General features: G+C 33.4%; 1 protein-coding gene across 3 annotated transcripts in view; it reads right to left on the bottom strand.

Moving 5' to 3' along the window:
- The window catches only part of LOC121431319 (venom phosphodiesterase 2-like), a 44,914-nt gene that overhangs the window by 10,304 nt on the left and 16,978 nt on the right, over positions 1 to 17,632 (bottom strand). Inside the window, exons 3-16 of one of the 3 annotated variants that reach the window (XM_041628832.1) lie at positions 16,470 to 16,541; positions 14,697 to 14,705; positions 12,589 to 12,652; positions 9,711 to 9,783; positions 9,137 to 9,243; positions 8,579 to 8,658; positions 7,750 to 7,878; positions 6,545 to 6,678; positions 5,934 to 6,002; positions 5,338 to 5,410; positions 4,258 to 4,425; positions 2,562 to 2,637; positions 1,732 to 1,781; positions 1,102 to 1,226 (exon numbers count right to left, since the gene is read on the bottom strand). In XM_041628832.1, the coding sequence (XP_041484766.1) occupies positions 1,102 to 1,226; positions 1,732 to 1,781; positions 2,562 to 2,637; positions 4,258 to 4,425; positions 5,338 to 5,410; positions 5,934 to 6,002; positions 6,545 to 6,678; positions 7,750 to 7,878; positions 8,579 to 8,658; positions 9,137 to 9,243; positions 9,711 to 9,783; positions 12,589 to 12,652; positions 14,697 to 14,705; positions 16,470 to 16,541 (1,229 nt within the window). The remainder of the gene's footprint in view (positions 1 to 1,101; positions 1,227 to 1,731; positions 1,782 to 2,561; positions 2,638 to 4,257; positions 4,426 to 5,337; positions 5,411 to 5,933; positions 6,003 to 6,544; positions 6,679 to 7,749; positions 7,879 to 8,578; positions 8,659 to 9,136; positions 9,244 to 9,710; positions 9,784 to 12,588; positions 12,653 to 14,696; positions 14,706 to 16,469; positions 16,542 to 17,632) is intronic. The other 2 variants (XM_041628833.1, XM_041628834.1) reach the window with 2 other exon arrangements.

The following is a 17,632-nucleotide window of genomic DNA, read 5'->3' on the forward strand; positions in this document are numbered from 1 at the left end:
TTTCTCTGTATTTTTTCAAGTAAGTCCAAAACATTGTTCTTCTATTTCATTAACATTTAGACATAAACAAATAGACAGGTGTACAGCCCTCATTTTCATTTATCTTCTTGAATACTAATTAATCTCACTGAGTCTACTGGGCGGTATTCTCCTAATATTTGCCTTTCTTACCCCTCTTAATTCCATAACACTATCTTCGTTTAAACCATGTGTTAAATCACGCCCCCTTCTCCATGCATCAAATTTAATTTGTTTTTTCTCTACTGAATTTTCTAATCTTATCTTCTCTCCATGTTTACATAGGTCTACCAATTCCTTGAAATCTTCAATTCTACAGGTGTAATATCTATGAATTCTTAAATGACATCAGCAATGACATTCACCTGACACAAGTTACCAAAAGTTAAAAGGATTACATGTTGAGTAGACAGTGAATTGCCAACTCGTCCACTCACCATAAGGTCAACCTCCATTTAGTCTAATGCCATTTCGTCCATCAACATTTCATCTAAAAACCATTTGGTCTATAATCATCACTTTGTCTTCTCACCTATTTATTTTAATTCATTTTGACCAATTAACACCAAGTCTAATTAGACCAAATGGTATATGGAATAAATGACTATTTGACCAACGGTAATTAGACAAAATGGTGAGTGGACGAAATGACAATGACACAATGTGGATATTGGACGAACTGATGGTAGACCAAATGATAGTAGACGAGATGGCAATTGGACGAATTGGCATAAGACCAAATGAAAATAAACTGAGTAGACTATATCATTCGCTATGAAATGTATATGGATCCGAACAAAATTATTGGCTGGAATCATTCCCTTGACAAACCATTATTTTAGCTATTTGATAATGACTGTTATGGCTTATCAAATAACACGGATCCACATCAATGTATAATACACATCATTTTGATCTAGCATTACAATTATGACACACACACATATGCTACATTTGAAACGGTCCAATAAATGTCCTCAGTGCATCAGGCATATCAGAACTGTACCCTGTGTATAGTTCTTACCAATACCCTCCATGATGTGTTATATTAAATTAATTATATTTCATATTTGAGCTTCTTACATTGCAAATGACATCATATTTTTCATAAGGACAAAGACATCGTTGGGTATCATGTCAGAAGAATAGTGGAATCTAGCAGGCATTTCATCTCGTGTGTAGACATAACCATCAGATGGAATCCGGCACTGGAGAGAAAAGAATAAACAAAGCGAATTTCAAGAATTAGATACATTATTGGCTTAGACACCTCCGAAATGCAATAACTTGGCACTGCATTTAAGAAATACATCCTCATTGGAGACTTGACACCTCCAAAGTAGATAAGCTAATGAAAAGGTAATAGTTCTTGGATAACATCTATATAATAATAAATATCAATGGTGTAATATGAAAATCTTGAATAAAAGAAAACATGGAGGCAATTATCTCTATTATCCCCCAAAATTAATTCAGCGTGCCGAGAGTTAATGTGTGCCTTGCGGTAGAATATTTCGAGATTGACAACGCTATATACATGCTTATCATTACCATTTTGATTTTTCTATATGTAGCACTTGCAAAATTTTTTAATTTTTTTTTTTTTGGGGGGGGGCATCGAGCCCTATAGCCTGTCTGATTTGTGCAAAGGTTTACCTATAAATAGTCCTTGTGACAAAAAGATTAAAACATTATAAGTAAAACATTTTTTACCCTTAATTCATCCGCCAACTTGTCATTGGTATCAAATGCATCAGCAGCATCTAAAAAAAATGATAAAAATCAAATAAACACAATATAATCACAGTGCATGTCAAAAAGAAATTTAGTCAAAATTTAAAAAGTATCAAAAGTACAGGTTAATTATGAGAGAATCACTGAACATTGAAATGTACCTTTACTAGAATATTGAATAGTAACTCCTTATCTTATTGATACATTACTTGTACCATTGACACCCTGTGTTGCTAAATAAATTGATTTGAAAGACAAGAGATAGATTCAATTCTTACAAGTACAATTTGGGCATCAATAAAAAGCTGAAGAGTTGCCCTTTCTTATTTTGGTAAGTAAAATATCCAAGAATCTCTGAATAAGTTAGCCCTTTAAAAAAATTCTAAAAAAATGGGATACACTCTAAGAATCAAGGATTAAAAATAAATCCAGATTGGCTGCAAATAGTGACCAGCAGAATATTAGGTAAACCTTGCAGATTTAAGTATAAATCTAAAAGATTTGAATTCAAATCTTTTATTTTGAGATTTGAAAGTTAATCCTAAAGATTTTGAAATAAATCCAACACTTGGCTGGTCACTATCCACAGCTGATCTTCATTTTAAATCCTTGATTTTATAGAGTGTAAGATAAAAATATAGAGTTGTAAATATAGGCTCGAAGTAGACAAGCAGATCTTTACTGATGACTCATCTTATTCACACTATGCATATCATCAATGATTCACTACCCTATAGTTAAAAATGATTAATTTCTGGCTTAGTTTTATAATGCTGTATATTGTAGTTATTTTCTTGAAGTTGTCTTACCAAGAGAGTTGACTTCAATGCGAGAGAAGGTGTTGAGATAGGAAGGTGTCAGAGTGAAACCACGGGTGTCAGTTATCTGTAATGATAGAAAGGGGGAGAGGCAGAGCCAGGTGGATGAGAGGGAGGAAGAGGTAGAGAGAGGGAGAGATGTTATAATAATACTAATTTCATGTATACACACCTACATCAAAGGATATTATTCACAAATTGGTACTGAAAAGGAACAATTTGAGAGAAATACAAGTGACACATTTCTCAAACTCAGAGAGTAAAACAAGGTATACAAACTAAGTCTTATCATCAATACTATGCAAGACTCCAATCTACTTATTTCAATACTTAATGTTTTCCATTTCTGTCCTTTGATTACTCAATATCATGAAAGGGACCTATATCAAGTGGATATTAAATCTCCAATTAGTACTCATGAAAAATCAATGTGTGACTGGTTTTTCAACCCTAATGTATACTTCTATTTTTTTTTTCATTTTGTCAAAGGAATAGTGAAGTTATAATATTTACCTGCAGAGATTATAAATAAGGTCAAATGTAATATATATATATATATATATATAAAGTGAAGTGTATGGTATCAAAACGACAATGGTGCTATAATAGCATAGCACTATGAATTTATACAGTACACCAGTGTTATATATTCATGGTGCTAGTTTAATACCCATTGGTGTTAGCATAAAACATACGTGCTATTGATACTCTTTGATGTTATTAATAATCCAAGGTGTATCTTTGACACCTTGTTATAATTTCGGGGGTACTTTAAAGGGGAGGTTTTGTGGGGTTGTGGTTCTGACTGTCGCCTTGCAAACAGAGGGTTATTGGAATCCCATCATTGCCCATCTTCCTTTGGCAATTAAAGCACCAAATCCACACTTTGACACTCTCCACCCAAGTTTTAAATGTGTACCTAGTAGGTAATTATGTAAAAGCCTATGTAGTATGCTTGGCAATTGAGCCTTGAAACTCTGATTGGAATGCTCCCCAGGGAGAGGAGAATGTGCATACATTATGTGTAGGCATGCAGGGTAATCATATATCTGTAAAGTATGTAGAGATGTTGTTCCAACAAATTCAACACTACACAAAAGTGGAGTTTCATCATTATCACTATGAATTTATACAGTACACCAGTGTAATATATTCATGGTGCTAGTTTAATACCCATTGGTGTTAGCATAAAAAACATATGTGCTATTGATACTCTTTGATGTTCTTAATAATTAATCCAAGGTGTATTTTTGACACCTTGGTATAATTTTGGTTGGTACTTTAGAGTGGAGGTTTTGTGGTGTAGTGGTTCTGACAGACTCTCGCCTTGTAATTAGAGAGTCATGTGTTCGAATCCCATCATTGTCAAGCATCCTTTGGCAAAGCACCCTATCCACACTTTGCCACTCTCCACCCAGTTGTTAAATGGGTACCTAGTAGGTAAGTATGTAAAAGCCTATGTAGTATGCTTGGCAATTGAGCCTTGAAACTCTGATTGGAATGCTCCCCAGGGAGAGGGGAATGTGCATACATTATGTGTAGGCATGCCCTGCAGGGAAATAATATATCTGTAAAGGATATAGAGATGTTGTTCCAATAAATTAAGCGCTACACAAAAGTGGAGCATCAATATTATCACTATTATTTCTGTGATTATAGAGACTCAGTTCTCGCAACACAATCATACCTCTTGATCAAAGAAGACAACATTATCATTGTTATTGCCACATGTTGTATTGACGAGAGCTGAAGGAGAGACGACCATCATGTTGAAACACCCTCCATCTTGGCGACTATACAGGGTGTCTAACAGGCTACCTATGGCCAGGTCGACCTCCCTTAATGCTTCATTGGCCTAAAGGATGTAGGATAAAAGAAGAAATATTTTGTAAATTACTGGATTTGTCTCCGGACTTGGAAACACACAGGGTCGTTGGTTAAATTCTCAGCCATGGCGTAGTTTTCTTCAGAAATGAATTTAAACAAAAAATAAACACAACATAAAAAGTAAGTTCCCCACTATAAAAGCTATCCTCATCAAATCTTCCAGTGTAACAAGTTCAAACCAAGCATATGGGATATAGCTAGGGTTATTGTTGAGCATATTCTCAAAGATTAGTGACATCCATGACTCAAAGGGATAGTCCAGGCAGGAAATATTTATATCTCAATAAATAGAATAAAATTCACAGAGGAAAATGCTGAAAAATGTGATCAAAATCGGATAACAAATAATAAATTTTAAAGATTTGCATTATTCCGGTGAAACAGTTCTAGGCATATCTTCATGAATATTCATTAGGTGTGCTGATGAAGTCACGTCCCCCCTTTTTCTTTTGTATTTTATTATATGAAATTAAGTTTATTCAAAAATGTTCTACCATGAACTACAATTAGATTGAAAACCGATTAGAGGAAAAAGTTATTTATTGCTGCAACTTATTTCATAATGGAGACATCATTTACACATGTATGAAAGGTTTATGATCTCATGTAATAACATAAGAAAAAGGAAAGTGGGGATGTGATATAATCAGCCCAGCCAATGAATATTCATGACAATGTTTTCACAAAATATTGATAAGCTTTAAAATCCAATAACTTTGTTATTTGTTATCTGATTTTGATGAAATTTTAAGCATTTTGCTCTGTAAATTTTACTATATTTATTTAGATATAAATATTTTCAGCCCAGACCATCCATGACTTAATGTGACGGGCTTCACACGCATTATGAAACACTGCCTGATGATGGGTCTATACTCACCTGTTGAGAGTTGTATCCATATTGTCTGATTGTGTCACCAGGCTCTTTGAAGAACACAGTTATGAATTGTGGGCTGTGGAAATGGTAAAATATTTGAAGATGAAATATTATCAATATACTATTCATTCCCAGAAACTTGTTTTCGATTAGGCCAATACAACCATAATATTTCATTGCCTCTGCATTAATTTGTTTTTGCCGCTGCCTCTAAGAAGGTTTTTAACACCCCAAATAAATACAGATATTCATTCCATTTCTTTATTTCAATACATACGTTCATTCTTCTCACCCAGTGAACTTGGATGAAATTGAATGAATGAAACTGTAAAGAGTAAAGTTTACAAAGAACTGGACCTCCCCCCCCCAGAAAAAAATAACATTGGCTCCTATTTTCTTTTGGTTTTCATTAAAAAAATACATCTGTATAAGCAATGAAACAGGGTACTGAAATTGTAAAAAAAAACATGTTTTATCTCCTTAACTAAACATATCTGTAAAATTAACTTTGTAAAAATAGGAGTATCCCTAGATTTTCAAGCAAGTTTGAATAAAAATATAAAAATGGATTTATCAAATCATCAAATCAATTTTCTTACATTTTTTCAACCTCTTCTTGATCTATCCACTTTAAGACCGTATCGATCATGTCTTGAGGGGTCAGTACTCTGTGAAAAATAAATTATATACAAGTAATTAGACTTCAAGTTTTATAGCATAGACTTTTGGTTTATTCTCAGTCCATTGCAACACAAATTAGAAATTACCAAGCAAAACACTTTTCTCTTTTCATGGATATCAAATCAAAAATGAAAACAAAATTCTTACGTTTAAAGCACGCCATGGGCTCTTTGCAAATGATGAATCATCAATGACATCACACACTCATTATATTTTGGGGGCATATTGTTTTATGAATATTAAACATTGAATTCAAGTTTACAATGATGATGCGGTATTTGGTTTGACTCATCTAAATGAGATGTTGAGAGATTTTCAAAAGGGGCCTAAGATTTCGATCCTAGCAGAATCTTCGTCGAAAGCTTAAGGCCCCTTTTGACTCTCTAATTTACTCCATTGGCTCTCTTTTATTAAATTAACGGTTTTAAGCAGCTTCTTTCTGCCATTGATTTAAAAGAATCAGAAAAATAGTTTTGTGAACATCTGTTTTGCAAGATATTCAGGAAAAGGGTGAACCACAAATACTCACGAATTGTATCTCTGATAGTAGTTTGGCTTGCTGTTGATGGGTTGCCTGACTTCATTCTCATAGCTACGCATGTTATTACCAACCCAGGAATGGCTGGCTGTTATCACGCCCTGCTCACGAGCTGTCTGCCATAACTGAGGATGAGAGAGACAGAGAAGAACTAAAAGTTTATTTCCATTCTACAAAACATTATACATGTCATCAATGAAGTAACAATGAATTAACAATTAAAATGCAGAACTGTGGTGATCTATTAAAAAGCACAGCGTATAAGACTTAAATCACCTGTAAAACAGATATTCAGTACAAAGACAAATAAGAATGCATACATTTACATCATGTAAGCAAACAGGAGAGAAGAAAGTGTCGAGGACAGAGGTTTCAGAAAGAAAAACAGCAGAGCTTCCAGGTATTTATGTTACCCCACTGCCTTTATCTTACTTTATCTTACTTTCTCTTATCTTTGCTTGTTTATTTGTATAATGTTTAATATATGTATCGTGTAATCTTCTGTGTGTATCATGTAATATTCTAAATTATTTTGTGCGAACAAATTGAATTTACATTTGTACTTGATTGCAATTGGACAATAAAAATATCTGAATCTGAATATATCAAAAGAGGAGAGGGGGAAAGAGAAGGAGAGAGAAGGAAGAGAGAAAGGAAGGAAGGGATAGTAAGGTTGGCAGAGGAAGAGAGGTTACGATGTGGGAGAAACAGAAAAAAAAGAGAATTTGTCCATTGTAAGAAAATGCGATTAGGAAGATGCTTCACATTTTATGTAATAGATTAATAATCATTTTGAATCTTAATTTCAATTATTCTATTTAGCCCCCAAAATAGAAATTGAAACGCAAAATAATGCAGAGGATAGGTTTACTTTTGTCCTTATCCATTCACATTCGACCGCCCTTCACTCTAAAAAATACTGAGTAAAAGTGCTCCATGGGGGGTAATTATGTGTCCAATCAACATTTGGTATTTCTTTATGGCATTTTTGGTTATCCAGTGTGATAAAAATGTTGCCCATTCTAAAGTAATTGCTGCTTATTTTTTAACCTTACTGGACAATAAGCTTCCTGCATTGGCTATAGTACTGCCCAAAATTGGCTGGACACATAATTACCCTCATGGTGGTAAAAATTTTACTGAATATTTTTACGGTGTAATTGCTTGAAGTTAACTGGCAACTATGTACTACTTACTGGTTTTGCTTTATACCACTCGTTTTCATCAAGATTATCCTGGGAGACCCTCGGTTCAAATATACGAGATGATCTGGTCGAACTACGGATGTAATCAGATATTACACCATGCTTCTCTGGATATAGGCCCTATAAGTATGGTCAGAATATGTCTAAATAAATGAATGGTATTTTTATTTACATAAAATCTCATATGGTCAAACATGCATAAAGTTTATTTCAATGTAAGTCTGTCATTTCACGTCTCTGTTATGCTGGGAATTCTTAGTATTACTAACATAAAAAAAATTAATTTACCAAATATTCTTAATATGTTTGTTCCTGATATGTGCAATTTATATCATTACTAGACTCAAACTTTAACACATCTGTATGCTCTGGCATTTTTATTTCTTCATTATGATAAAGAATAAGATCAGGACGCATTGCTCTTACTTTAAGATTATGAAAGATGCAAAACAATTTTTTCTGCGAGTGATAATTATTCACTACAACATTCAATCTTATATGAACTGATCGATTTGAAGGCAAGATTACATCCACGATATAGAATGTCTCAAGGACCATGCGGCCATTCATTTTCATAGTGTACTTCATTCTGTATACTGGACCAAAGAAAAAAAGGTGTTAAAAATTCATCCAAAGTGCAACGACTGTGATGAATTCTTTCTGTCCACTAACTCCTCAATACTTTTTGTCCAAAGGTTGCTTTCAAAGTCACTCGACTTGAGAGAGTAGGCCTATACTCATGAATGGATATGAGAGGCCATAAAATCATGTATACCAAATTCTAAATCCCTTTGAAGCTTAAGTATTTTGGTTTACTTACAGTTAGGATCGTCCAGAGATTGGGATAGGTTGTACTTGCAAAGGATGAAACCAAGTTGCGTGAATGAACCCCACATTCAGCTAAAAAATGATATAGAATGATAAAGATGTTTTTTAGAGCAAGAGATACATGTATGAATGGGAAAGTATGAGAGTGGCATTTGAGTGAAATTCAGCAAGTCAAGCAATAACAATTATGGTAGAATTCTCGAAAGTGAGGTAAACCAAAGCCAAAGAATTCTGATTTTAGTATTCCTGGCATTATGCCAAACTAGAAAATAAAATAAACCTATTTACTTTAACTTTCGTATCTCATGCAAAATGTGATTTGTTAAAAAATCGATTCGTAGACAAATCACATAGCTCTCATGGCATTGGAAGCGAGGTTTCTGGGTGTTTTCTTTTTTCTTTTTCTTATTTGCTTGTCATTTTCTAAACAAACCAGCACCCCCCCCCACACACACACACACTTGGAAAATTATTCCCAGGCCCCTGTGTGCACCAGACTCTAAACGAAAGCACGTTTGAAGGCTGTTTGTAATAAATCCTTTTTACTCACTCATTCTTTTAAGATTCCTTCCATAATCATTGTCATAATTGTGTAGATCGTTTGGCAAGCCATCTATTGAGAACACAATGAGGGGATTGGATGACCTCTGGGTATACCTGCCAGGAAAATGATAATTAAGAAAGATAGAATAATCAAGAATATCTTTCATAAAGAAAGTGATAATATTTGTGAAAATTCAAGATTAAACAACTAATTATTAAGAATGTGATAATGAAAAGATAATTGTTGCCAATTTACCAATGAGATAAAGAGATAAATGCATCATTGTCTTTTTTATCACCATTTACTTCCTATACCTCTTCATATTTAATGTATTTATTTTTTCTCCTCTTTTGACAAGCGGAGATGTTCATTCGTCTCCAACTCACGTTTTTTTCTCTTTTCAATCTTGTTTCCTTTTTAATTTGCTTCTTCTGCTTCTCCCTTTTTCTATTTTTTTTCTATTATGATTTCTGTTGTGGTACTTTTTCTCCTCCTTTTCCCCTCCTCCTTCTTCTTCTTCTTCTTTTTCGTCTTCTTCTTCTTCGTCTTCTCTCCCTCTTTTTCTCTTTTATCCACCTACCTATCCCTATTCCGGCAAGAGAATCTGCATTCTTGTCCTGCTGTGTTTGCGAAGGCGCCAGTATAATCAGTTGCTGTAATATCAAATATTGAAAGTTCGTATGTAATAAATGAAGTGTTGCAGTTTTGCAGCTCTTTTGGTTTGGTTTGGTTTTATTTACCGTATAAAAATCACAATAAAATACATTGCACAAGATATGATATTAAATATAAATATATAAACATGCACATAAAAATATACGGATGGATCACTCTATTCAGAGCCATTGATATAATGGCTCTGTTCTTCCTAGAGGTCCAGTCAAGGTAACATGAGAAAAGATAATAGATTAATGATAACACGTATTTAAAATATTATTAATTAAAAACAAAAAATACAAAAAAGCGAGTGGTAAACAAAATAATAATTATTAGACTCAATTACAAAAAAAAAATATATATATATATATCCTAACCATTCCTAAACATGTACTTAAGGATACTTTAAACCTTAATCCCCCTGTCAATCAAACGTTTACAGATCAAAGGTTTCTATCCATTTATCAAGGCCAGTTTTAATAAAGTGAGTGTGTCGGGTCTGCGAAGATAAAGTGGGAGTTCATTATATATTTTCGATCCACGATAAGAAAATGTCCGCTTACAATAATTAGTCTTTGGTTTTGGCAATACAAGATTTCCAACATTTCTTAGAGAGTAAATACTTTCTTTGTGAACGGGATTACTTTGTAAATATTTCGGAGCTAAATCGCGAAAAATCTTATACAACATTATATACATGTGTTTTTTACGCCTAGTTTTCAGGGTTTCCCAATTTAAAAGTTCGTGAATTTGGAATATAGATTTGTGAGTGTAAGGACTTATTCCGAGAATTATGCGCCCAGCCCTATTTTGGAGTTTTTGAAGTTGGTCCAGAAAGATGTTTGGACATGATTGCCATATGGTATCAGCGTAATCAAAATGAGGGAGAATTATGGATTGATAAATTATATTAAGATAGGACTCGTTTAGTGAGTGCCTTAACCTGCCCAAAAAGCTAACCATTTTCCCTATTTTCTTGATTGTTTCGTTTAGGTGGAGGTCCCATTTTAATTTGGAGTCAACGATCATTCCTAAATACTTTGTATGATTTACCTGATTTATAACATGATGACCTTTTTTTTTAAGTTCAAGTTACCTTGTTTATTAAGCATGGTTTTATTTCCAATCAACATAGATACAGTCTTGTCATAATTAATAAATAGCTTGTTTTCGGACATCCATTCTGAAAGAAAAAATAATTCTTGATTAATTACTGATTGAACTGTACTAGGATTTCTATGTGAATAATATATAACTGTATCATCAGCATAAAAATGCAGGTGACAGAATTGAAATACATCGCACAGATCGTTTATGTAGATTAGAAACAAAATGGGGCCCAAAATTGAGCCTTGTGGGACGCCGTGAGTTATTACTAACTCTTCGGAATAACAATTGTTTATGGATGTAAATATCTTTCGATTATGAAGATAATTGTAAAACCATTTGAGCATATGACCATTAACACCTATAGAAGACAATTTCTTTAATAGTATCCGATGATCGACTAAGCCGAATGCCTTACGGAGATCAACAAAGAGAGCCCCTGTATATAATCCCTTGTCAGTTGAATGGAGCCATTCATCTGTTACTTTAGTAAGGGCTGTACATGTGGAGTGCATTGGACGAAAGCCAGACTGGTAATCCGTTAAAATTTTATTTTCCTGGAGAAATCGAATTAGACTCTTTTGAACAATTTTTTCAATAATTTTGGATATACAGGTCAGTAAAGAAATGGGTCTATAATTATTAGCCACAAGTTTATCTCCTTTCTTATGCAGGGGAATTACCTTTGCAATCTTCCATCTGGATGGGAATATCCCTTCATTAATCGATTTGTTAATTAAATAGGTGATAGGTTTAACAATTTCTAGTGCAAATGTTTTTAATAGGAAAGAATCAATCCCGTCTACTCCAATTGATTTCTTGTTCTTAAGACGATTGATTTCCTTTAAAACTTCTGATTCAGTGACAATGGGAACAATAAAACTACTGTTTGCTGTATTATACAATTCTAATCTATTCAATTCCTCATAAGTCATACACTCATGATTTTCAGAAATATCACTGTTCAGTTGATTACCAATGTTTACAAAATGTACATTAAAATCATGAGCCAATTCTTGGCATTTATCTTCACAAAATGGAAAATTAGTAACAGATTTAGAATTAGGTAGCAATGATTTCAGCACTTTCCAAGATTTCGTTCTGCCCTTGCAGGAACTTAATTTATCAATATATTTCTTTTTTGCTCGTCTTATTTCAAATGTCACTTTATTTCTTAACTGTCTATACTGTGCCCGAAAATGAAAACATCAGCAATGTATGATACACAACATTTAGAACCACTAATGTAGGAGTTAGCAAGTACAGAGAAAGGGATATCCTTTACATGACAGCCCCCCCCCCCCCCCCCCCAGACTAATTCACCATTGCCGCCTTCAGCGCCTCGCGCTCGTAAATATCAAAATACACAATCATGTATTTGTTGTCGTCGTTTTGTTTAATTGTTTACCATAACTTTTTTTTTCGTATTATCGGTGCTTATACGCATTGTTTGGGTAAAACTAAATGCCTACAATAAAATGTAAACACCGGAATAGTTTGTGCCCCCTAAATAGGCGGACATCTACAGAGAAATTCACGGGGTTGGAAAAAACATGGACGATGAATGAGTGGAGAAGCGACCGATGCAATACAAGAAAGAAAAAAATAAAACACTAAAAGTATGAGGAAAAGTAAAGGTTCTGCAAATTTCACTTCACTTCTTCCGCGAAGAGATGGAATAGAAGATTACTTACCTCGAGCTCTGAGACCAAGTCCGAGACCAAGGGCGAAAAAGAACACCACTATGAAGAATACAATCTGCAAACAATATAATTTACAGAATTAAGCATGCTTTATCTTCTATAAAATCTCATAGATTCAACTATTTTTCTAAAACCTTTTTACGTATTAACATAGTCATCGCCATCATGCAACATAATCGTTTTCATCATCATCATCTCCATCACCACCATCATCATCACCATCATCATCACCACCATCATCATCTTCACAATCAGAACGTCGACGGTTTGAAAATGAAAATAATGACGATAATCACCATAAAAATAAATGCACTAATAGTAACAGTGATTATGATAACAACAACTATGATAATGGTAATGACAATAATGATGATAATACTAATGATAAAAATAGTAATAACAATAAACATCATAACAATAAGAATAATTATACTTAATAATCATAATGTTTAGGATAAATAACGGTGAACATGATTATGTAAATACAAGTTAAAGAAATAACCATCCTGACTTCAACGGTGACAATAACTACTACAAACGTACAGTTAGCCATGCTCAATCATAGATCGTTCAAAATAAATGGGTTTTGCTTGAGACAATGGGGACATGGTGGGCTTTGACTTGAAAGGGATCGATGATGTAAGCTTCCTATTTAAAACTCAGTCAACTTGTGGCAAATCCTCCCCAATGGTACCGCACGACATGATTGTAAACAATAAACCAGGCTTACAAATTAAATGTGATAACGAAAATAGAATCACAAAATGTAATCTATTTTATGAAATTAAAATGATAAACTTGTTTGAATGATACCTTATGTCATACACAACACAAAACATGCCAATGAAAAAAATAAGACCTTTATAACGCCCATGTACGCACTATAACAAAAGATAATCTGTAATACTTATCACAGTGATGCTTCAGCAAACCGACGATAAATTATAATTACACAAAGGGTCTGTACCACAAAGCTTAGCAACAATCGTAAAACACTTCTTACGACTGATTGCATTGAAAACAATGCATAAAGCTTATGATTAATCGCTAACCTTTGTGTTGCAGAAACTATGTGACAAAAATGTTGAATATGGACATATAAATGTATTAACTTTTCATTTGACTGTTATGAAAACCATGATGAGGATCTTTTAGGTACAATGGGTGACGGGTGAGAAGGACAGAAAGGATAAACAAGTTTGGGGGTCGTTAGAGGAGGTTTAGATACGGCGAGGTGACCAGATGTTATGGTAATTCCATCTTAATGGAATAAGCTCTCTTAATATCCCGTATTACTTATCGTTAAGTATTATTGAAGTTATTTAACCTTTACCACAAATACGTCGGATAAAATCAATTTCCAAGTATGAGGCCAACCATCGCAATGACATCAACATAGAACATCATACCTTGGATAAAAGTGTATACGAAAAATCATAATAATTCTGACATGGTCCCTACAGTATGTCAAACCATTGATTAACCATTAAACCTATCAAAAACTACCAAAAAAGATCAAAGCCATACCGCCATTGACATGTCCGATGAATATCCAACCAAATGCCTTTTTACTTAATTGAGCTTAACCCTTTTACCGTGCCTTTAAATAATGAATTGCAAAATGAAATATGATCAAAATAAAAGCAATAAAAAACGATTGAAGCATAAGCAATAAATGCAATTTGAGGGGAAATGAAATATAAAAAAAAAATGTTCAAGTAACAACAACAAGTCGTTCTAGTTACTATAAGTAATCATGGCAAGATCAAAACTCAAAATTCTAATTCTAACTTTACCACTTGGGATGACAAACATAATCAACAGGGCATCGAAATATTTGCTTCAGAATATAGGACAAAATATATTTATGAACAAAAGCATGCTTAAAATAGTACGAAAGTAAACTTGCAGAATTACATATTTTGGAATGTAATCCCTTTATCATAAAGGTGTATGAATATTTGCTCATATTTTAATCATGTTAAACAAACAGGGCAGAAACGGTATTTCAATTTTCTTGTTTTCGAACATTAAAGAAAAACTGAGTCTTAACACCGCACACGCCGTTGGCGGTTTGACTTTGATCACGTGACACTTACGCATATGATCTGCACCGTACCAACATGGCGCCATGGTATAAATAATGACGAGGCCAGGTTGCATGCGGATGCGTTGGGTGTGTGTTTGTGTGTGTGAGAGAGAGCAGCATTATGGTGTTGGAGTAGGAAGAAGAACAGAGTCGAAACAGCACGGTGGATGTTAAAGTGGTAAGTTGGAATCGAAATGTTGGATTAGTATAGAGCAGAGGAGATCAATGAAAGTCGTGGTTAAAACGATCTTATCAACAAGGTTCGGCTATTGTCTAACCAAAGGGACACTGTATGAATAGTTAAAAAACAATGCATCTTAATTTTCAAACCATTAAAGAGCGTACTGATTTTGGACTTATGCTTGCCCTCCTTTTAAGTTACATTTAAACCCATATCTCTTTTCTGCATATGGCCCCTTATGCACTAAAACACTATAGTTATCAGATATTCCTGAATCGATACAGGCCGTTTCCCTTTCTAAAATACTGTAAAAAATATCAACCCAATAGTCTTATTTATGGATATTTTCGGCCAAACAATCTATTTGAATGAAGAAGAATAAAAGTACAATTAAAAGAATTAATATTGATTTTTTTTAAAGTAATTCGTGAAAGTGGATAAAGCAAGCGGATTGAACACTGAATTATGTTGGGCCTACTTTGAAGTTAGTTATACAGCCATGATTTTTTTTTTACACATCGGGAGGATGATAAGGATATAATGGATGCATTTGAAATTATGATTTTGATTTTAAAAATGTGCTTCTTTTAATGGGATTTCACATGAATTCAACGAAATGCAGTCAAATGCTCTCAAAAACATGCCACAAATTACTTAAATAAAGCAAATTATTCCTTGTGTAATTAATTCTATATATCAACATCAAGTAAAATTCTTTAGATTCAACCAAAAAGAAATATTTGATAATCTATAGAACTTCACTGTCGTACGATGAGAACATTCAATCGACATTGATTCAAGCAACCTTTTTTTAGATTTTCTGTTACCCAGCGTTGTTATTTTTGTCAGGAAAGTTTCGTTTGCTATCGTGTCTATGAACAAATTCAAGGCTTGGTGCTAAATACTCTTACATTATTCCCTTCTTTTCTTACTGATAAGGCTAACGATATGAAATAAAGGTGTGCTGGGGTAGGAGAAACGAAGGGAGTGGGGATAATTTCAGCTTCTGGGAATGACATTCAGACATGAAACTCACGGTATTCAAACAATTATCACGAGTTTATCAGGTAGATTCAGTCTCTACATTGAGTGAATAATTTCATTCATTGGAGTGAGTCAATGAAATTCACTAGATCAATAAAAAAGACTTTCACATGTCAGTTGTGGGAGTGAGTTCACTCTTATAACAAACGTTCCTTCTTCTGATAAGGTTCACTTCAACATGTCAAACGCCTGTCAGAATTGAGTAGCCTTTGACCATGTTTGACGTCACAATCAAGGGGAATGAAAAGCGAGTGACGATCCACTCTTTAGAAATTATCCATAATTACATACACAATGGATTTATAATAATTTTATTGAACAATTCACTGATTGTAATGTTAAGAAAATGCACTATAATATCAAAAAACATTCTGTAAAAAAATCGGCACGAATTGTTTGAATACTGCTGATTTAATTAAAAGTGTGTTTTTTTAAACTGTTTGATTTTCAAGTCGGTTAGTGCGTGGAACTGCCCAGGGAGTTTTGATGAAATGGGAGGGAAAAAACATGGGAAAAACTTGAAAGTATAGGATGGGACAAAGAGATCTTCCCACTCACCCAAAGTAGCTTTTCATGTCGTTTATACCAAACTTCATCCTCATCATCATCCCAATCCTCCTCATCTCTCCCCTGTAAACATATAAAACAGGCTTATGTTAGTTACCATGGCAACGAAAGAAAAGAAACGGTGCAAAACATTCACAATGTCAAAGGCTACACGAATTTACCACCAATTATGTGGGCGGAATTCAAGATACATCTAACTCTATTTTTTTTAATTAATTTTCTGCTCGAATGAATAAAATTACATGAAGAATGAAATGGAAATATGGTACGTTGATTCGGTTGATTATGCACATGTAATTTGCAGTTTATTTGACAATAAATTTTCAGAATCTCTATATTCATTAAAACGTGCAATACTGTATGTGTGAAGAGGTGAAAAGCATAAACAATATCACATCAAGAGATAAACGATTCAAAATCACAAATATACATTTTCAAAACATTTTAGAGTATATACTTTTTGTCAAAATACTATATAATAGTCGATAATGTTAATCATAACGAATGAGCAAGAAAAAACATCTCTTTTTCGTATAATACATCAAAAACATCAGGAATGTAAGCATTCATTTTAATCCAAAACTTGGACAAATTTATTACTTTTCATAAGTAATATTTTATTCCCATTATCCAATAGTTTCGCATCATTCAAATGAATATCATTTTTATCATATATTTTCAGAGAAAGAGAAGAGAAAGGATTGCATTGGGAGAGAGGAAAACAGGCAGTCGACGTTCACTCAATCACATCATCCACATCATATTTCCATTTTGTTTTCTAAATCATTCAAATTTTATTTTTAAAATCTTATACACACATAAAGATATTATACTATCTATTTATTTCTTACAATATTATTTGGATTATTGTTATCATCTGTGTATACATTAAAGTCGTTTTTTTTTTTATACAACGCTGTTTTCTATACGAACCTTACACTAGTTGTTTAAACAGTTTGAACAGAGTGTTTGAACAAATCTTAAACAACAAAGTATGATATTTACTGTTTAATTCCCAATGAATTAAGCATGGATGATTAAACTGTTCGTATAGTAACCAGCGTTGTATATATAAAAAAAAATAATCCGCGTTTTTACCTTTTCACTGTCATTATCATGGCTATCACATTCATCATCATTACTTGCTTTTGTTC

This window comes from Lytechinus variegatus, chromosome 17, assembly GCF_018143015.1.
Source record: "Lytechinus variegatus isolate NC3 chromosome 17, Lvar_3.0, whole genome shotgun sequence".
NCBI classification, from domain to species: domain Eukaryota; kingdom Metazoa; phylum Echinodermata; class Echinoidea; order Temnopleuroida; family Toxopneustidae; genus Lytechinus; species Lytechinus variegatus.